This window comes from Oncorhynchus keta, chromosome 19 (genome assembly GCF_023373465.1).
Source record: "Oncorhynchus keta strain PuntledgeMale-10-30-2019 chromosome 19, Oket_V2, whole genome shotgun sequence".
In the NCBI taxonomy this organism is placed as follows: Eukaryota; Metazoa; Chordata; class Actinopteri; order Salmoniformes; family Salmonidae; genus Oncorhynchus; species Oncorhynchus keta.
This window is the reverse complement of record NC_068439.1, coordinates 994,338-1,017,255: the sequence shown is the minus strand read 5'-3', so window position 1 is coordinate 1,017,255 and position 22,918 is coordinate 994,338. Positions and strand designations below refer to the sequence as shown.

Below are 22,918 nucleotides of genomic sequence, written 5' to 3'. Positions count from 1 at the left end.
GATACATTATCCATAACGATAACTACAATGATAGCTATAATAACTGCATAATGATAAAATATCCATAACTATAAACATTGGGGAACTTCCACACCAGCAGACAGTCAATCAACTGATCAACGGATCCTACTGAACGCTGTAGGCCTTTTATTAGATCCCAAGGGATGTAATACAGCTTTGTACATTGCCTAAAACAGGCTGAATGAATCAAAGCTGAAACAATACATCTGTATATAATGTTGACATTCTTTGATGAGGAAGTTGTATCATTTTACATCAAGCTAAGATGTTTTGTGCACCAATGAGCAGTATTTTGACGTTTGACAATGTCATGAAAACTAACATGATTTGTCCAACATTAGCTAACAAGCAGGCTAAGCTTGCTAGTTAAGCCAGCCAGTCATACTAAAGGGATGCTGCTAACCAGCTGACGAGTGCAACACACACAATGTTAGATTCTTCCACCAAAAACTAGCTAGCTACTGTTTCTTAGCAGCTAGCTAACATTATGATGAGTTTTCACGAAGCAGCTGTCTGTCCAAAGCTGATCAAAAGTAGCAATCGTGGAGAAACATGCTGATCGACAGACTGATTTCTGATAATAGTCCCTCTTAATTTAGGAGCCATATGTCCAGCTACACTTTTAGGGTAAAATAAACAAGCTAATTAAGCGGTTTATGTCAGAAGAGGTAGCTTTAGCCAGCTGTCAGTAGCATCATTAGCTAGCCAAATAGCTAAATATCTGGTATGGGGGGAGGGGGAGATTTTTTGCACATTTTAAGTGGTGTGAAAAGCTTGCAAGGAGCAAGATATAGAACACAACCGAATATTTCAATCTTGTCAACATATCTTTCTTTTTCAGGAGGTTTGATTCAGGACAGATCTACCAGTAACTGTATGGTTTGATTCAGGACAGAACTATCAGTAACTGTATGGTTTGATTCAGGACAGATCTACCAGTAACTGTATGGTTTGATTCAGGACAGAACTATCAGTAACTGTATGGTTTGATTCAGGACAGCTCTACCAGTAACTGTATGGTTTGATTCAGGACAGATCTACCAGTAACTGTATGGTTTGATTCAGGATAGATCTACCACTAACTCTACGGTTTCATTCAGGACAGATCTACCAGTAACTGTATGGTTTGTAAGAGGTTGTGATTAGCATCTGCTAACCATGTGTATGTGACCAATAACATTTGATTTGATTCAGGACAGATCTACCAGTAACTGTATGGTTTGATTCAGGACAGATCTACCAGTAGCTGTATGGTTTGATTCAGGACAGATCTACCACTAACTGCATGGTTTGATTCAGGACAGATCTACCACTAACTGTATGGTTTGATTCAGGACAGATCTATCAGTAACTGTATGGTTTGATTCAGGACAGATCTACCAGTAACTGTATGGTTTGATTCAGGACAGATCTACCAGTAACTCTACGGTTTGATTCAGGACAGATCTACCAGTAACTCTACGGTTTGATTCAGGACAGATCTACCAGTAACGGTATGGTTTGATTCAGGACAGATCTACCAGTAACTCTACGATTTGATTCAGGACAGATCTACCAGTAACTCTACAGTTTGATTCAGGACAGATCTACCACTAACTGTATGCTTTGATTCAGGACAGTACCAGTTCTACAGCATGTACCACAACAACCAGCGTGCCCACAACATGGGGTTAGAGTGCCAGAGCATGGGGTTAGAGTCCCAGAGCATGGGGTCCATGAGGCTAGAGGAGCATGGGGTTAGAGGGCCAGATCATGGGGGTCATAGGGTTAGAGGAGCATGGGGTTAGAGGGCCAGATCATGGGGTCCATGAGGCTAGAGAGGCATGGGGTTAGAGTGCCAGAACATGGGGTCTATGAGGCTAGAGGAGCATGGGGTTAGAGGGCCAGATCATGGGGGTCACAGGGTTAGAGGAACATGGGGTTAGAGGGCCAGAGCATGGGGTTAGAGGGCCAGATCATGGGGTCCATGAGGCTAGAGGAGCATGGGGTTAGAGAGCCAAAGAATGGGGTCCATGGGGTTTGAGGGCCAGAGCATGGGATCCATGGGGTTAGAGGGCCAGAGCATGGGGCCCATGGGGTTAGGGGCCCATGGTGTTTTAGGGCCAGAGCATGGGGCCCATGGGGTTAGGGTTAGGGAGGCTACCTGGTACCGTACCATTGGGTTAGGGTTAGGGAGGCTAGCTGGTACCGTAGCATTGGGTTAGGGAGGCTACCTGGTACCGTAGCATTGGGTTAGGGAGGCTACCTGGTACCGTAGCATTGGGTTAGGGAGGCTACCTGGTACCGTAGCATTGGGTTAGGGAGGCTACCTGGTACCGTAGCATTGGGTTAGGGTTAGGGAGGCTACCTGGTACCGTACCATTGGGTTAGGGTTAGAGAGGCTACCTGGTACCGTAGCATTGGGTTAGGGAGGCTACCTGGTACCGTACCATTGGGTTAGGGTTAGGGAGGCTACCTGGTACCGTACCATTGGGTTAGGATTAGGGAGGCTACCTGGTACCGTACCATTGGGTTAGGGTTAGGGAGGCTACCTGGTACCGTAGCATTGGGTTAGGGAGGCTACCTGGTACCGTACCATTGGGTTAGGGTTAGGGAGGCTACCTGGTACCGTAGCATTGGGTTAGGATTAGGGAGGCTACCTGGTACCGTACCATTGGGTTAGGGTTAGAGAGGCTACCTGGTACCGTAGCATTGGGTTAGGGAGGCTACCTGGTACCGTACCATTGGGTTAGGGTTAGGGAGGCTACCTGGTACCGTACCATTGGGTTAGGATTAGGGAGGCTACCTGGTACCGTACCATTGGGTTAGGGTTAGGGAGGCTACCTGGTACCATACCATTAGCCTTCCTCTGCTGGTCCTCCCACGTCACCTCTATTACAAACCACAGGAAGAGACGGCCAGTCATGTCACAGACCATGTTGACACACGCATGCATGTACACACACACACCAGTACATCTGCATAGCGCCTACATCCCTCTAGTCTTATTAGGTTACCTTCCTCTACCCCTCTAATGTAGAAGGACTTTCTATGATTCAATAGCTGGGTTGAAACAGTCCATTAAAAATCATAAAAGTGTGTAATTATATTGGAGCTTTTGAACTGGAATGAGCTCAAAACACACATAGGACTTTGGCTCTGCCTGCAGGTCTGATGGTGCTACTGCTGACTTGTATTTTAGGAAGGTACACTATATAAACAAAAGTATGTGGACACTCCTCCATATGAGTGGATTTGGCTATTTCAGCCACACCTGTTGCCAGACAGTTGTATAAAATCGAACACACAGCCATGCTATCTCCTTCGAACAACATTGTCAGTAGAATGGCTTTACTGTAAAGGGGCAGCAGGTAGCCTAGTGGTTAGAGCGTTGGCCCAGTAACTGAAAGGTTGCTGGATCGTATCCTGAGCTAACAAGTATGTTATTCTGCCCCTGAACAAGGCAGTTAACTCACTGTTCCCTGGTAGGCTGTCGTTGTAAATACGAATTTGTTCTTAACTGGCTTGCCTAGTTAAATAAAGGTTTTTAAAAAAGCTCAGTGACCTGGCACTGTCATAGGATGCCGCTAGAGCTGCCCCGGGCAACTGTAAATGCTCTTGTTGTGAAATGTCTCGGAGCCACAACAGCACAGCCGCAAAGTGGTAGGCCACACAAGCTCACAGAACGGGACTGTTGAGTGTTGAAGCGCGTAGTGTGTAAAAATCGTCTGTCCTCAGTTGCAATACTCACTACTGAATTCTAAACTGCCTCTGGAAGGAATGTCAGCACAATAACTCTTTGTCAGGGAGTTTTATGAAATGGGATTCCATGGCCTGAGGAGCTGCAGGCACACAAGCCTAAGATTGCCAAGTGTTGACAGGAGTGGTGTAAAGCTCGCTGTCATTGTACTCTGGAGCAGTGGAAACGCTTTCTCTGGAGTGATGAATCATGCTTCACAATCTGGCAGTCCGATGGTCGAATCTGGGTTTGGCGGATGCCAGGAGAACGCTACCTGCCCCAATGCATAGAGCCAACTGTGAAGTTTGGTGGAGGAGGAATAATGGTCTGGGGCTGTTTTTCATGGTTCGGGCTAGGCCTGTTAGTTCCAGTGAAGGGAAATCTTAACGCTACATCATCAATTACATTCTAGACGATTATGTGCTTCCAACTTTGTGTCAACAGTTTTGGGAAGGCCCATTCCTGTTTCAGCATGACCATGCACAAAGCGAGGTCCATACAGAAATGGTTTGTCGAAATCGGTGTGGAAGAACTTGACTGGCCTGCACAGAGCCCTGACCTCAACCCCATCAAACACCTTTTAGATGAAGTGGAACGCCAACTGGGAGCCAGGCCTTATTTCCCAACCGCACTAATGCTCTCGGGGCTGAATGGAAGCAAGTCACTGCAGCAACGTTCCAACATCTCGTGGAAAGCTTTCCCAGAAGAGTGGAGGCTGTTATAGCAGCAAAGGGGGGACCAACTCCATATTAATGCCCATGATTTTGGAATGACAGGTTCGATGTGCAGATGTCCACATACTTTTGGTAATATAGTGTAAAATACACAAGCTAACAATGTGTCCACGGTCCGATCTTTACGTAATTTATCAGCTAGCAAATCACTTAAAACACTACCTAAAGCTTTATGCATAATTTCTAAAGCATCAACCTTCAAACAGAAAATCACACAGCATCACACAAAGCTGCATACCGTCACACACACTCCCCACACTTGCCTTTTCTCGTACCCCCAGGTGTGTTCCTCCCATTACTGACTGTAGACTGGCTTCTCTCAGTGTCTTCCAGGTTGTGGGAAAGACACCGTCACATTACCGAGGAGGATGAGAGAAGACAACACAGATAGTCACATTACCAAGGAGGATGAGAGAAGACAACACAGACAGTCACATTACCAAGGAGGATGAGAGAAGACAACACAGACAGTCACATTACCGAGGAGGATGAGAGAAGACAACACAGACAGTCACATTACCGAGGAGGATGAGAGAAGACAACACAGACAGTCACATTACCGAGGAGGATGAGACAGGACAACAGACAGTCACATTACCGAGGAGGATGAGAGAAGACAACACAGACAGTCACATTACCGAGGAGGATGAGAGAAGACAACACAGACAGTCACATTACCGAGGAGGATGAGAGAAGACAACACAGACAGTCACATTACCGAGGAGGATGAGACAGGACAACAGACAGTCACATTACCAAGGAGGATGAGACAGGACAACAGTCTAAATAATACATCAGAACACATTGAGGAAACAGACATTTTTATCATGAGATAAGAATAGGTTCTGTGAGGTACAGCATAGCTACAGACAACAGATTAAATGAGTGAGACACACCTGGCTCAGGAGTCTGTGGTGGCGGCACAGGGTTTGAGGCTGGAGTTGTGGCTGGGGTTGGCTCTGGGGCTGGTGAAGAGGTGACAGGGGCAGGGGCTGGGGGGTGGGCAGGGGCTGGCTCTGGGGAAGGGGCTGGAGGAGAGGTTACAACTGGGGCAGGTGCTGGGGCAGGGGCTGGAGTAGAGGTTACACTTGGGGCAGGGGCTGGAGGAGAGGTTACAACTGAGGCAGGTGTTGGGGCAGGGGCTGGAGGAGAAGGTACTGCTGGGGCAGGGGCTGGAGGAGAAGGTACTGCTGGGGCAGGGGCTGGAGGAGAGGTTACAACAGGGGCTGGGGAAGGGGCTGGGGACTGGACAGGGGGAGGAGCTTGATACAGAGCAGAGGGTGGGCCTTGGTAATATACAGGGGGCTGGTTTTGGTACTGTACAGGGGCAGATAGTTGGCGTATGAGAGGTTGTGGAGGATGTTGCTGGACAGGAATTGATGGCTGGTGTTGGAGAGGGGAGGGGACTCGGTAGTGGATGGGGTGAGGTGTTTGATACGCCATTGGTCCTCCTGTTGGGGGCATGGCCAAGGATGTCAGATGGTATGAAAAGAAAAGAGAAGGACCATAAAGCACCACAATGAGCAGAAAGAAAGATGGCACAATGAAAAGAAAGATAGCACAATGACAAGAAAGATGGCTCAATGACAAGAAAGATGGCTCAATGAAAAGAAAGATGGCTCAATGAAAAGAAAGATGGCTCAATGAAAAGAAAGATGGCTCAATGAAAAGAAAGATGGCTCAATGAAAAGAAAGATGGCTCAATGAAAAGAAAGATGGCTCAATGAAAAGAAAGATGGCTCAATGAAAAGAAAGATGGCTCAATGAAAAGAAAGATGGCTCAATGAAAAGATACATATCTTCTATATCTTCTATCTTCTATTACTACTGGTATCTGCTGCTCTTACAGCTGCTATCTACTAGCTGCTGCTATCTACTATTTGGTATTACTGCTACTAACTAGTTTCTGATTCTATTACTGCTGCTAGCTATTATATGCTGATGTCTACTATCTGCTGTTATTACTGCTGATATCTACTATGTGCTGCTATCTTCTAACTGCTTCTATTGCTGCTGCTGTCTACTATCTGCTGCTGTCTACTATCTGCTGTTATTACTGCTGCTATCTACTTCGTGCTGCTAGTATTGCTACTATCTATTATATTCTGTTATGCTGTTATCTACTATATACAGTTAACTACTATATGCTGATATCAGCTATCTGCTGCCTATCTATTATATGTTGTTATGCTGTTATCTACTATATACAGTTAATTACTATCTGCTGCTATCTACTTTGTGCTGCTAGTATTGCTACTATCTATTATATGCTGTTATCTACTATATACGGTTAACTACTATATGCTGATATCTGCTATCTGCTGCCTATCTACTGCTTCTGCTATCTACTATCTGCTGTTATCACTGCTGTTATCTACTATATACAGTTAACTACTATATGCTGATATCTACTTTGTGCTGCTAGTATTGCTACTATCTATTATATGCTGTTATGCTGTTATCTACTATATACAGTTAACTACTATATGCTGCTATCTACTAGCTGCTGTTATCACTGCTGTTATCTACTATATACAGTTAACTACTATATGCTGCTATCTACTAGCTGCTGTTATCACTGCTGTTATCTACTATATACAGTTAACTACTATATGCTGCTATCTACTATCTGCTGTTATCACTGCTGTTATCTACTATATACAGTTAACTACTATATGCTGCTATCTACTATCTGCTGTTATCACTGCTGTTATCTACTATATACAGTTAACTACTATATGCTGCTATCTACTATCTGCTGCCTATCTACTGCTTCTGCTATCTACTATCTGCTGTTATCACTGCTGTTATCTACTATATACGGTTAACTACTATATGCTGATATCTACTTTGTGCTGCTAGTATTGCTACTATCTATTATATGCTGTTATGCTGCTATCTACTATCTGCTGTTATCACTGCTGTTATCTACTATATACAGTTAACTACTATATGCTGCTATCTACTATCTGCTGTTATCACTGCTGTTATCTACTATCCGCTGCTATACACTATCTGGGGCGGCAGGTAGCCTAGTGGTTAGAGAGTTGGGCCAGTAACCAAAAGGTTGCTAGATCAAATCCCCGAGCTGACATGGTAAAAATATGTTGTTCTGCCAGCCAAAATAGTTGTAGGCTATTGCTTCTAACTTCAATATGCTCTTTAATAATAAGACCTACACCACTTTTAACAGCATATTACACTAGTGAGACTCATGTCACCTACAGTATGTCGAAAAAATGACGTGACTCTCCGCCAACAATTACATGTAGAGGGTTGGAGGATGTTTCCGTAATTCAGTGATATTTATTCCCATAGTAATTCGTTATGGATGCATAACTTAAAAAACATTGGCATTTTGAAAGAATATTTTTATTTTATTTTAAAGATGCAGAGTTAATGGGTCAAGTCTCGCACACCCATATACCTGCAAAGCTGTCATCAAGGCAAAGCGTGGCTACCTTGAAGAATCTCAAATATAAAATATATTTTAGTTTAACTTTTTTTTTTTTTACTTTTTTCATAGTTTTGATGTCTTATTTTTCTACAATGTAGAAAATAGTAAAAATAATGAAAAACCCTGGAATGAGTTGGTTTGTCCAAACTATTGACTGGTACTGTATCTACTGTAACATAGCATATCTACTCTAACATAGCATATCTACTCTAACATAGCATATCTACTGTAACATAGCATATCTACTCTAACATAGCATATCTACTCTAACATAGCATATCTACTGTAACATAGCATATCTACTTTAACATAGCATATCTACTGTAACATAGCATATCTACTCTAACATAGCATATCTACTCTAACATAGCATATCTACTCTAACATAGCATATCTACTCTAACATAGCATATCTACTGTAACATAGCATATCTACTCTAACATAGCATATCTACTCTAACATAGCATATCTACTGTAACATAGCATATCTACTCTAACATAGCATATCTACTCTAACATAGCATATCTACTGTAACATAGCATATCTACTCTAACATAGCATATCTACTCTAACATAGCATATCTACTCTAACATAGCATATCTACTCTAACATAGCATATCTACTGTAACATAGCATATCTACTCTAACATAGCATATCTACTCTAACATAGCATATCTACTGTAACATAGCATATCTACTCTAACATAGCATATCTACTCTAACATAGCATATCTACTCTAACATAGCATATCTACTGTAACATAGCATATCTACTCTAACATAGCATATCTACTGTAAATCACTGTGGTGCAGAGAATACAACATAACTATGAGCTTGGACTAAACAGATCCAAATCAAATTGGACATAAAACTGACATTGACATAAAACACAATACCATATCAACAACACAACCCCATCTGTAAACATGAACAATATGTATCAGCTATGGGTTGGTTTCTGAGTGGCCATTATGAGAAATTACAGCAGAGGTGTAACATCGGGATTGAATGGGCTCGGGACCAGGATCTGGCCCAAGGGCAGTACTTTGCCAACCCCTGCTGTAATGGCTATGAGGAACAAGACATGACAATGACTGTATAAAAACAGGGAGCTGAATAGCCATATAAGGAACAAGACATTACAGTGACTGTGTAAAGACAGGGACCTGAGTGACCATATAAGGAACAAGACATTACAGTGACTGTATAAAGACAGGGACCTGAGTGACCATATAAGGAACAAGATATTACAGTGACTGTGTAGAGACAGGGACCTGAGTGACCATATAAGGAACAAGACATTACAGTGACTGTGTAGAGACAGGGACCTGAGTGACCATATAAGGAACAAGTCATTACAGTGACTGTGTAGAGACAGGGACCTGAGTGACCATATAAGGAACAAGACATTACAGTGACTGTATAAAGACAGGGACCTGAGTGACCATATAAGGAACAAGTCATTACAGTGACTGTGTAGAGACAGGGATCTAAGTGCCCATATATACAGGGAACTTAACAGGAAGGGGAAAGCACAGGGCCCAACGGACACCGGCTAACAGTAATGACAGATGAGGAGACATGGACTTGGCCTTGTTGGGGACTGCTCTGTAGAACTAGAGGCCAGACTAGCAGGTACAGAACATGACAGACTAGGAGACATTGACTTGGCCTTGTTGGGACTGCTCTGTAGAACTAGAGGCCAGACGAGCAGGTACAGAACATGACAGACTAGGAGACATTGACTTGTGGGGACTGCTCTACTACTCTCCAGACTAGCAGGTACAGAACATGACAGACTAGGAGACATTGACTTGGCCTTGTTGGGGACAGCTCTGTAGAACTAGAGGCCAGACGAGCAGGTACAGAACATGACAGACTAGGAGACATGGACTTAGCCTTGTTGGGGACAGCTCTGTAGAACTAGAGGCCAGACGAGCAGGTACAGAACATGACAGACTAGGAGACATTGACTTGGCCTTGTTGGGGACAGCTCTGTAGAACTAGAGGCCAGACGAGCAGGTACAGAACATGACAGACTAGGAGACATGGACTTAGCCTTGTGGGGACTGCTCTACTACTCTCCAGACTAGCAGGTACAGAACATGACAGACTAGGAGACATGGACTTAGCCTTGTGGGGACTGCTCTACTACTCTCCAGACGAGCAGGTACAGAACATGACAGACTAGGAGACATGGACTTAGCCTTGTGGGGACTGCTTTACTACTCTCCAGACTAGCAGGTACAGAACATGACAGACTAGGAGACATTAGCCTTGTGGGGACTGCTCTACTGCTCTCCAGACGAGCAGGTACAGAACATGACAGACTAGGAGACATTAGCCTTGTGGGGACTGCTCTACTACTCTCCAGACTAGCAGGTACAGAACATGACAGACTAGGAGACATGGACTTAGCCTTGTTGGGACAGCTCTGTAGAACTAGAGGCCAGACGAGCAGGTACAGAACATGACAGACTAGGAGACATGGACTTAGCCTTGTGGGGACAGCTCTGTAGAACTAGGGGCCAGACTAGCAGGTACAGAACATGACAGACTAGGAGACATTAGCCTTGTGGGGACTGCTCGACTACTCTCCAGACTAGCAGGTACAGAACATGACAGACTAGGAGACATTAGCCTTGTGGGGACAGCTCTACTACTCTCCAGACTAGCAGGTACAGAACATGACAGACTAGGAGACATTAGCCTTGTGGGGACTGTTCTACTACTCTCCAGACTAGCAGGTACAGAACATGACAGACTAGGAGACATTAGCCTTGTGGGGACTGCTCTACTACTCTCCAGACTAGCAGGTACAGAACATGACAGACTAGGAGACATTAGCCTTGTGGGGACTGCTCTACTACTCTCCAGACTAGCAGGTACAGAACATGACAGACTAGGAAACATGGACTTAGCCTTGTGGGGACTGCCCTACTGCTCTCCAGACTAGCAGGTACAGAACATGACAGACTAGGAGACATGGACTTAGCCTTGTGGGGACTGCTCTACTACTCTCCAGACTAGCAGGTACAGAACATGACAGACTAGGAGACATGGACTTAGCCTTGTGGGGACTGCTCTACTACTCTCCAGACTAGCAGGTACAGAACATGACAGACTAGGAGACATTAGCCTTGTGGGGACTGCTCTACTACTCTCCAGACTAGCAGGTACAGAACATGACAGACTAGGAGACATTAGCCTTGTGGGGACAGCTCTACTACTCTCCAGACTAGCAGGTACAGAACATGACAGACTAGGAGACATTAGCCTTGTGGGGACTGCTCTACTACTCTCCAGACTAGCAGGTACAGAACATGACAGACTAGGAGACATGGACTTAGCCTTGTGGGGACTGCTCTACTACTCTCCAGACTAGCAGGTACAGAACATGACAGACTAGGAGACATTAGCCTTGTGGGGACTGCTCTACTACTCTCCAGACTAGCAGGTACAGAACATGACAGACTAGGAGACATGGACTTAGCCTTGTGGGGACTGCTCTACTACTCTCCAGACTAGCAGGTACAGAACATGACAGACTAGGAGACATGGACTTAGCCTTGTGGGGACTGCTCTACTACTCTCCAGACTAGCAGGTACAGAACATGACAGACTAGGAGACATTAGCCTTGTGGGGACTGCTCTACTACTCTCCAGACTAGCAGGTACAGAACATGACAGACTAGGAGACATTAGCCTTGTGGGGACTGCTCTACTACTCTCCAGACTAGCAGGTACAGAACATGACAGACTAGGAGACATTAGCCTTGTGGGGACTGCTCTACTACTCTCCAGACTAGCAGGTACAGAACATGACAGACTAGGAGACATTAGCCTTGTGGGGACTGCTCTACTACTCTCCAGACTAGCAGGTACAGAACATGACAGACTAGGAGACATTAGCCTTGTGGGGACTGCTCTACTACTCTCCAGACTAGCAGGTACAGAACATGACAGACTAGGAGACATTAGCCTTGTGGGGACTGCTCTACTACTCTCCAGACTAGCAGGTACAGAACATGACAGACTAGGAGACATTAGCCTTGTGGGGACTGCTCTACTACTCTCCAGACTAGCAGGTACAGAACATGACAGACTAGGAGACATTAGCCTTGTGGGGACTGCTCTACTACTCTCCAGACTAGCAGGTACAGAACATGACAGACTAGGAGACATTAGCCTTGTGGGGACTACTCTACTACTCTCCAGACTAGCAGGTACAGAACATGACAGACTAGGAGACATTAGCCTTGTGGGGACTGCTCTACTACTCTCCAGACTAGCAGGTACAGAACATGACAGACTAGGAGACATTAGCCTTGTGGGGACTGCTCTACTACTCTCCAGACTAGCAGGTACAGAACATGACAGACTAGGAGACATGGACTTAGCCTTGACTAGCAGGTACAGGGACTGCTCTACTACTCTCCAGACTAGCAGGTACAGAACATGACAGACTAGGAGACATTAGCCTTGTGGGGACTGCTCTACTACTCTCCAGACTAGCAGGTACAGAACATGACAGACTAGGAGACATTAGCCTTGTGGGGACAGCTCTACTACTCTCCAGACTAGCAGGTACAGAACATGACACACTAGGAGACATTAGCCTTGTGGGGACTACTCTACTACTCTCCAGACTAGCAGGTACAGAACATGACAGACTAGGAGACATTAGCCTTGTGGGGACTGCTCTACTACTCTCCAGACTAGCAGGTACAGAACATGACAGACTAGGAGACATTAGCCTTGTGGGGACTGCTCTACTACTCTCCAGACTAGCAGGTACAGAACATGACAGACTAGGAGACATTAACCTTGTGGGGACTGCTCTACTACTCTCCAGACTAGCAGGTACAGACCTTGATAAGAATTGTTCATCTCCTCTCCATCTTCTGGATAATAATAAAAAAGGGAACGAAGCTGTGATGTTATGTCACAATATACACAAATTTAAATCATTGACATTTCTATTTTGTCAGATGGTCTAGTAATGACTACAACTACATGGTGGTAACATGGTCTAGTTGTGACAACTACTACATGGTGGTAACATGGTCTAGTTGTGACAACTACTACATGGTGGTAACATGGTCTAGTTGTGACAACTACTACATGGTGGTAACATGGTCTAGTTGTGACAACTACTACATGGTGGTAACATGGTCTAGTTGTGACAACTACTACATGGTGGTAACATGGTCTAGTTGTGACAACTACTACATGGTGGTAACATGGTCTAGTACTGTATTCTACTACATGGTGGTAACATGGTCTAGTACTGTATTCTACTACATGGTAGTAACATGGTCTAGTTTTGACAACTACTACATGGTTGTAACATGGTCTCGTACTGTATTCTACTACATGGTAGTAACATGGTCTAGTAACATGGTCTAGTCCTGTATTCTACTACATGGTACTAACATGGTCTAGTACTGTATTCTAATACATCGTAGTAACATGGTCTAGTACTGTATTCTACTACATGGTAGTAACATGGTCTAGTAGTAACTACTACTACATGGTGGTAACATGGTCTACTACTGTATTCTACTACATGGTACTAACATGGTCTACTTGTGACAACTACTACATGGTAGTAACATGGTCTATTACTGTATTCTACTACATGGTAGTAACATGGTCTAGTCCTGTATTCTACGACATGGTGGTAACATGGTCTAGTACTGTATTCTACTACATGGAAGTAACATGGTCTAGTTGTGACAACTACTACGTGGTGGTAACATGGTCTAGTAGTGACAACTACTACATGGTAGTAACATGGCCTAATAGTAACTACTACTACATGGTGGTAACATGGTCTAGTCGTAACAACTACTACATGGAAGTAACATGGTCTAGTTGTGACAACTACTACATGGTGGTAACTTGGTCTAGTAGTGACAACTACTACATGGTAGTAACATGGCCTAGTAGTAACTACTACTACATGGTGGTAACATGGTCTACTTGTGACAACTACTACATGGTTGTAACATGGTCTAGTACTGTATTCTACTACATGGTGGTAACATGGTCTAGTACTGTATTCTACTACATCGTAGTAACATGGTCTAGTACTGTATTCTACTACATGGTAGTAACATGGTCTAGTAACATGGTCTAGTCCTGTATTCTACTACACGGAACTAACATGGTCTAGTACTGTATTCTACTACATCGTAGTAACATGGTCTAGAACTGTATTCTACTACATGGTAGTAACATGGTCTAGTAGTGACAACTACTACATGGTGGTAACATGGTCTAGTAGTGACAACTACTACATGGTGGTAACATGGTCTAGTACTGTATTCTACTACATGGTGGTAACATGGTCTAGTACTGTATTCTACTACATGGTGGTAACATGGTCTAGTACTGTATTCTACTACATGGTGGTAACATGGTCTAGTAGTGACAACTACTACGTGGTGGTAACATGGTCTAGTAGTGACAACTACTACATGGTAGTAACATGGCCTAGTAGTAACTACTACTACATGGTGGTAACATGGTCTAGTCGTAACAACTACTACATGGTAGTAACATGGTCTAGTACTGTATTCTACTACATCGCAGTGACATGGTCTGGTAATAACTACTACTACATGGTAGTAACATGGTCTAGTACTGTATTCTACTGCATGGCAGTAACATGGCCTGGTAGTAACTACTACTACATGGTGGTAACATGGTCTAGTTGTGACATCTACTACATGGTGGTAACATGGTCTACTAGTGACAACTACTACATGGTGGTAACATGGTCTAGTACTGTATTCTATTACATGATAGTAACATGGTCTAGTACTTTATTCTACTACATGGAAGTAACATGGTCTAGTAGTGACAACTACTACATGGTGGTAACATGGTCTAGTTGTGACAACAACTACTACATGGTAGTAACATGGTCTAGTACTGTATTCTACTACATGGCAGTAACATGGCCTGGTAGTAACTAATACTACATGGTGGTAACATGGTCTAGTTGTGACATCTACTACATGGTGGTAACATGGTCTAGTTGTGACAACTACTACATGGTAGTAACATGGTCTAGTACTGTATTCTACTACATGGTGGTAACATGGTCTAGTACTTTATTCTACTACATGGAAGTAACATGGTCTAGAAGTGACAACTACGACATGGTGGTAACATGGTCTAAAAGTGATTTATATTGTACAGTATGTTGATGAGAAAGACACTGTCTGACCTGAGATATTGGAGAGAAACACTTCACTGACTAACTTTGAAGAGCAGAATGTTGTGGATGCAGAGAAGTTGTATTTTCTCTCCACAGAGAGTTTTGATGAAGAAACATCCTTGCAGAGAAAGCTGGTTTACTCACTTCGATCCAGTGAGCCCTTGGATGGGACGTTGGGTAGCTGTCGTCCTCTTTGATGAGACACTGGGGAACCGGTTGTGCTTGTTTGGACCAAGTAAGTGTTCATCCTGTTGGACAGAGAGGTGTTAGTCCTGGACCTAAGGTTCGTCTTTATGGCACAGGACGCTTCTCTGGTCTCTCCTCCACCTGTTACGGGGTCTAAGACGCCGAAGCCTCCCACCATTAGCTCTGACAAATTGAAAACCCTAGTCATTGGCGACTCCATTACCCGCAGTATTAGACTTAAAAATAATAATCCTGCGATCATAAACTGTTTACCAGGGTGCAGGGCTACCAATGTTAAGGCTAATCTGAAGAGGCTGCTGGCCAAGGCTAAAACTGGCGAGTGTAGACATTGTTATCCACATCAGCACCGACGATGTTCGGATGAAACAGTAAGAGATCACCAAGCACAACATAGCTTCAGTGTGTAAATTAGCTAGAAAGATTTGTCGGCATCAAGTAATTGTCTCTGCCCCCTTCCCTGTTAGGGGGAGTGATGAGCTCCATAGCAGAGTCACACAACTCAATCGCTGGTTGAAAACTGTTTTCTGCCCCTCCCAAAAGGGGAATCTTCCACAGACAGGACCGAGCCTGGCCTGCTGAAGAGTGACGGACTCCATCCTAGCTGGAGGGGTGCTCTCATCGTATCTATGACAGGCCTCTAACTCCTCCAGCTCCACAATGAGATAGGGTACAGGCCAGGCAGCAGGCTGTCAGCCAGCCTGCCAGCTTAGTGGAGTCTGCCACTAGCATAGTCAGTGTAGTCAGCTCAGCTATCCCCATTGAGACCGTGTCTTTGCCTCGATCTAGCTTGTGCAAAACTAAACATGGCGGTGTGAATGGAATAAAGACCTCCTCCATTCCTATAATTATTGAAAGAGATTGTGATATCTCACATGTCAAAATAGGGCTACTTGGCCTCCCGAGTGGCGCAGTCGTCTAAGGTGCTAGCTGTGCTACTAGAGATCCTGGTTCGTGTCCGGGTTCTGTCGGAGCCAGCCGCGACCAGGAGACCCAAGGGGCAGCGTACAATTGGCCCAGCATCATCCGGGTTAGAGGAGGGTTTGGCCGACATGATGTTCTGGTCCCATCTAGTGACTCCTGTGGCGGGCCAGGCGCAATGCACGCTGACACGCTCGCCAGCCGGGTTAAGCCGGCTTTGTGTCAAGAAGCAGTTTGGCTGGTTTGTGTTTTGGAGGACGCACGGCTCCGTATGGGAGTTGTAGCTATGGAACAAGACCGTAACTACCAATTGGATATCACGAAATTGAGGAGAAAAAAATATGTGTGATTGGCCTGATTGAAACATGTCTTAATCATGATTAATTTACTGTGTGTGGTATCTCCTCCTGGTTACACTAGTGACCACATCCTCCGCACGTGTTGCTAACATTTACGATAGCAAATGTAACACTTTTTTTTTTAAGGACTGCGTTTTCGTCTATTGAGCTTCTAGTCATGAAATCTATCGAGCCTACTGCTACTGTTTACAGGGCTCCTGGACTGGAATTCCTATCAGACCTTATAGTCATGGCAGATAATATTCAAATTTTTGGTGACTTTCATATTCACATGTACATCTCCAAAGACCCACTCCAAAAGGCCTTCGGAGCCATCATCGACTCAGTGGGTTTTTTCCAACATGTCTCCAGACCTATTCACTGCCACAGTCATACTCTGGACCTAGTTTTGTCCCATGGAATAAATATTGTGGATCGTAATGTTTTTTCCTTATAATCCTGGACTATCGAACCACCATTTTATTACATTTGCAATTGCAACAAATAATCTGCTTAGACCCGAACCAAGGATCATCAAAAGTCGTGCTATGATATTTCAGACAACCCAAAGATTCATAGATGCCCTTCCAGACTCCCTCCACCTACCCAAGGACGACAGATTACAAAAATCGGTTAACAACCTACATTTAACCTTGTGTAATACCTTAGATGCAGTTGCACCTCTAAAAACAAGAAAACATTTATCACAAGAAACTATTTTCTGGTATACAGCTCTGAAGCAAGCTTCCAGAAAATTGGAAGGGACATGGTGCTCCACCAAACTGGAAGTCTTCTGACTAGCTTGGAAAGACAATATCGAAGAGCCCTCAATTGTCACGACTTCCACCGAGGTCGGTTCTGCTCCTTGTTCGAGCGGCGGTCGGCGTCACCGGTCTTCTAGCCATCATCAATCCATTTTCATTTTCCATTTGATCTGTCTTGTTTTCCGAAACACCTGGTTTTCATTTCTCTCATTATTTCTTGTGTATTGAACCCTCTATTTCCCCCATGTCTTTGTGCTGAATTGTTTTTACTTAAAAATCATACAATGTGATTTTCTGGATTTTTGTATTAGATTCAGTCTGTCACAGTTGAAGTGTACCCATGATAAAAAAAATTACAGACCTCTACATGCTTTGTAAGTAGAAAAACCGGCAAAATCAACAGTGTCTCAAATACTTGTTCTCCCCACTGTATGTTTCCGAATCCCTGCGTCAAGGGTACATTCGGTTCTCCACTTTACCCACCTCCTCAACTTTATTTTTTGTGAAGAAGAAGGAGGGAGGTCTGTGCCCGCGTATTGACTACTGAGACCTAAATCAGATCACTGTGAGGTAAAGTTATCGCCACTGCGATTGAGTCAAAGCACGGGGTGCGCTTCTTCACAGAACTAGATCTCAGGAGCGCTTACAACCTGGTGCATATCCGGGAGGGAGACGAGTGGAAGACGGCGTTCAGTACCACCTCAGGGCATTATGAGTACCTCGTCATGCCGTACGGGTTGATGAATGCTCCATCAGTCTTCCAAGCCTTTGTAGACAAGATTTTCAGGGACTTGTAGTGGTGTATATTGATGACATTCTGATATACCCCGCTGCACGTGCCGAGCATGTGTCCCTGGTGCGCAGGGTGCTTGGTTGACTGTTGGAGTATGACCTGTACGTCAAGGCTGAGAAATGCCTGTTCTTCCAAGAGTGACCGCATTTCAGCCGTGCATAATTGGCCCGACTCCCACCACGGTAAAGGAGGTGCAGCGGTTTCTAGGGTTTGCCAATTACTACCGGAGGTTTATCTGTGGTTTTGGTCAGATAGCAGCTCCCATTACCTCACTGCTGAAGGGGGGACCGGTACGTTTGCAGTGGACAGCTGAGGCGGGCAGGGCTTTTGGTCACCTGAGGGCTCTGTTTACCTCGGCTCCCGTGCTGCCCATCTGGATCCCTCTTTGGCGTTCACAGTGGAGGTGGACATGTCCGAGGCTGGGATAGGAGCCGTGCTCTCTCTGCGCCTTCTTCTCGAGGAAGCTAAGCCCGACGGAGCGACACTATGACGTGGGGGACCGGGAGATGTTGGCTGTCGTAACGGCTTTGAAGGCGTGGAGACATTGGCTTGAGGGGGCTAAATACCCTTTACTCATCTGGACTGACCACCGCAATCGATTACATCCTGGCGGCAAGGAGACTGAACCCTCGCCAGGCAAGGTGGGACATATTTTTCACCCGTTTCATTTTCACCCTTTGCCTCCTGCCTGGTGACACTGGTAGTGTGGGAGCTGTACACGGACATTGAGCAGGCGCTACGTGCAGAGCCCACTCTCCAGTGTCCCACTGGGCATCTGTACGTTCCGTCTGCTGTCCGTGACCGGTTGATCTATTGGGCCCACACGTCACCCTCCTCTGGTCATCCAGGCAGAGGTTGGACTGTGCGCTGTCTGAGTGGGAAGTACTCGTGGCCCACTTTAGCTAAGGACGTGAGGGTTTATGTTTCCACCTGCTCGGTGTACGCCCAGTGTTAGGCTCCTAGGCACTTATCCAGAGGTAAGCTACACCTCTTACCCATTCCACAACGGCTGTGGTCGCACCTGTCGGTGGATTTCCTTACTAATCTTTCTGCCTCACAGGGTAACACCATGATCCGGGTCGTTGTGGACTGTTTTTTTAAGTGCTGCTGTCTCCTCCCTCTGCCCGGTCTCCCTACGGCACTACAGACTGTGGAGGCCTTGTTTAGACACATCTTCTGGCACTACGGGATGCCTGAGGACATGTGTCTGATCGGGGTCCCCAGTTCACCTCATTCACTTCGAGGGTCTGGAGGGCGCTCATGGAACGTCTGGGGATCTCGATCAGCCTTACCTTGGGTTTTCACCCCGAGAATAACGGGCAGGTGGAGAGAGTTAACCAAGATGTGGGTAGGTCTCTGAGGTCTTATTGCCAGGACCAGCCGAGGGAGTGAGCGGCGTTCGTGCCCTGGGCAGAGATGGCCCAGAACTCGCTCCGCCACTCCTCCACTAACCTCTTCCCCTTCCAGTGCGTACAGGGGTACCAGCAGGTTCTGGCTCCTTGGCATCAGAGTCAGGCCGAGGCTCTTGTGGTGGACGACTGGTTCCGCTGCGCGAAGGAGACATGGGACGCCACTCATGTTCTCTTTCAAATGCAGACCGTCACCGCAGTGAGACCCCAGTGTTCGCAACGGGGGACCGGGTCTTGTTCTCAACCCGAAACCTGCCCCTCCGCCTGCCCTGCCGGAAGCTGGGTCCACGTTTTTAAAGTCCTGAGGAGACTGAACGAGGTGAGTTACAGGTTACAGCTTCTCCCTGATTACCGTATTAACCCCTCGTTCCATGTGTCTCTGCTCAGACCGGTTTTGGCTGGCCCGCTCCATGAGTCTGAGGTGCGGGAGGTTCCTCCGCCCCATCTGGACATCGAGGGGCCCCGGCGTACTCCGTTCGATCCATTCTAGATTTGAAGCATCTGGCGAGGGGCTTTCAGTACCTCGTGGACTGGGAGGGGTACGGTCCGGTGGAGAGATGCTGGGTTCTGGTGGAGGACATGTTGGACCCTTCAATGCTGGGGGAGTTCCACCGTCTCCGTCCGGATCGCCCTGCACTTCGCCCTCCGAGTCGTCCCCGAGGCCGGTGCTGTCACAACTTCCACCGAAGTTGGTTCCTCTCCTTGTTCGGGCGGTGTCACCGGTCTTCTAGCCATCGTCGATCCACTTTTCCTTTTCCATTTGTTTTGTCTTGTTTTCCTACACACCTGGTTGTCATTTCCCTCATTATTTGTTGTGTATTTAACCCTCTGTTTCCCCCATGTCTTTGTGCGGAATTGTTTGTTGTAAGTGCTTGTGCACATGTTTACTGGTGCACGATGGGTTTTTGCACCCATGTTTGTTATTCTTTATCCCGTTGGTTTTACAATTAAACTGCTCCGGCTAATACCTAGTTCTGCTCTTCTGCGTCTGACTTCCCTGCCACCAGTTACACACCCCTTACATCGATGCTGCTTGATCATCCTAATTTTCCAACCTAATTGAGGAGAATAAGAACAACCCAAAATACATTTTTGATATTGTTGTAAACCAACTAAAAAGCAACATTCCCCAAGAGAGGATGGCTTTCACTTCAGCAGTGATGAATTTATGAACTACTTTGACAAAAAGATCATGATCATTAGAAAGCAAATTACGGACTCCTCTTTGAATCTGCATATTTCTCCAAAGCTCAGTTGACCTGAGTCTGCACAACACTGCCAGGCCTTAGGATCAATGGAGACACTCAAGAGGTTTAATCCTATATCTCTTGACACATTCATGAAAATAGTCATGGCCTCTAAACCTTCAAGCTGCATACTGGACCCTATTCCAACTAAACTAATGAAAGAGCTGCTTCCTGTGCTTGGCTCTCCTATGTCGGACATAATAAATGGTTCCCTATCCACAGGATCCAATTCAAACTCACTAAAAGTGGCACTAATAAAGGCTCTCTTGAAAAAGCCAAACCTTGACCCAGAAAATGTAAAAAACTATTGGCCTATATCAAATCTTCCATTCCTCGCAAAAATGTTAGACAAAGCTGTTGCACAACAACTCACTGGCTTCCTGAAGATGGTTTTAGCCCCAAGATGGTTTTAGCCCCATTGAAGCACTGAGTGAAGGTGGTAAATTACCTTTTAATGGCGTTAGACCAAGGCTCTGCATATGTCCTCGTGCTCCTAGACCTTAGTGCTGCTTTTGACACCATCGATCACCACATTATTTTTGAGAGATTGGAAACCCTAATTGGTCTACACGGACAAGTTCTGGCCTGGTTTAGATCTTATCTGTCGGAAAGATATCAGTTTGTCTCTGTGGATGGTTTGTCCGCTGACAAATCAATTGTACGTTTCGGTGTTCCTCAAGGTTCCCTTTTAGGACCACTATTGTTTTCACTATATATTTGACCTCTTGGTGATGTCATTCGGAAACATAATGTTAACGATACACAGCTGTACATTTCGATGAAACATGGTGGAGCCCCAAACTTACCCTTCCTGGAAGCCTGTGTTTTAGACATAAGGAAGTGGGTGGCAGCAAATGTTTTACTATTAAACTTACACAAAACAGAGATGCTTGTTGTAGGTCCCAAGAAACAAAGAGATCTTCTGTTGGCTCTGACAATTAATCTTGATGGTTGTACAGTTGTCTCAAATAAAACTGTCAAGGACCTTTGCGTTACTCTGGACCCTGATCTCTCTTTTGACGAACGAATCAAGTGTATTTCATGGACAGCTTTTTCAATCTTCGTAACACTGTAAAAATCAGAAACGTTTTGTCCAAAAAGGATGTTGAAAAACTAATCCATGCTATTATCAATCCTAGATTAGACTACTGCAATGCTCTACTTTCCAACTTCCCGGATAAAGCACTAAATAAACTTCAGTTAGTGCTAGAATCTTGACTAGAACCAAAAATGTTTGTGATATTACTCCAGTGCTAGCCTCGACCCTTAAGTCTTTATTGCAGACTCATCTCTTCAGTAGGTCTTATGATTGATTGTAGTCTGGCCCAGGGGTGTGAAGGTGAAAGGAAAGGCACTGGAGCAACAAACCAACATTGTTGTCTCTGCCTGGCCGGTTTCCCTCTTTCCACTGGGATTCTCTGCCTCTGACCCTATTACAGGGGCTGAGTAACTGCCTTACGAGTGCTCTTCAATGCCGTCCCTAGGAGGGGTGCGTCACTGATGTGATCTTCCTATCCAGGTTGGCACCCCCTTGGGTTCATGCGATGGGGGAGCTCTTCGTGGGCTGTACTCAGCCTTGTCTCAGGGTAGTACGTTTGCGGTTATCCATCTAGTGCTGTGGGGGCTGTGCTTTGGCAAAGTGGGCGGGGCCAATCCTGCCTGGTTGGCCCTGTCCGGGGGTATCGTCAGACGGGGACGGGGGTATCGTCTCAGTCTCCAGTATCTATGCTGCAGTAGTTTGTGTCGGGGAGCTAGGGTATATCTCGGATATATCTGGTGTAATTCTCCTGTCTTATCCGGTGTCCTGTGTGAATTTAAGTATGCTCCTTCTAAATCTCTCCCTCTCCTCCCGGGATCAGGCCTCAGGACTACTTGGCCTGATGACATCTTGCTATGCCCAGTCCACCTGGTCGTGCTGCTGCTCAAGTTTCAACTGTTCTGCCTGCCGTCATGGAACGCTGACCTGTTCACCGGATATGCTACCTTGTCCCGGACCTGCTGTTTTCGACTCTTTTCCACTCTATCTCTCTACCGCACCTATTTGTCTTGAATTTTGAAGGCTCGACTACATTTTCTCCT

At 45.5% G+C, this 22,918-nt stretch overlaps 1 protein-coding gene and 1 long non-coding RNA gene across 2 annotated transcripts in view; both read right to left on the bottom strand.

The window, feature by feature from the left end:
* Positions 1-2,897, bottom strand: part of LOC118373993 (uncharacterized) — a 38,526-nt gene extending 35,629 nt beyond the window's left edge. The window contains exon 1 of the long non-coding RNA XR_004823525.2: positions 2,857-2,897. This is a non-coding gene — a long non-coding RNA (uncharacterized LOC118373993). The remainder of the gene's footprint in view (positions 1-2,856) is intronic.
* rims2b (regulating synaptic membrane exocytosis 2b) overlaps positions 1-22,918 on the bottom strand; it is a 217,864-nt gene that overhangs the window by 67,473 nt on the left and 127,473 nt on the right. Inside the window, exons 14-17 of the mRNA XM_052471751.1 lie at positions 15,308-15,411; positions 12,807-12,839; positions 5,370-5,924; positions 4,737-4,799 (exon numbers count right to left, since the gene is read on the bottom strand). Of these exons, the coding sequence (XP_052327711.1) occupies positions 4,737-4,799; positions 5,370-5,924; positions 12,807-12,839; positions 15,308-15,411 (755 nt within the window). The remainder of the gene's footprint in view (positions 1-4,736; positions 4,800-5,369; positions 5,925-12,806; positions 12,840-15,307; positions 15,412-22,918) is intronic.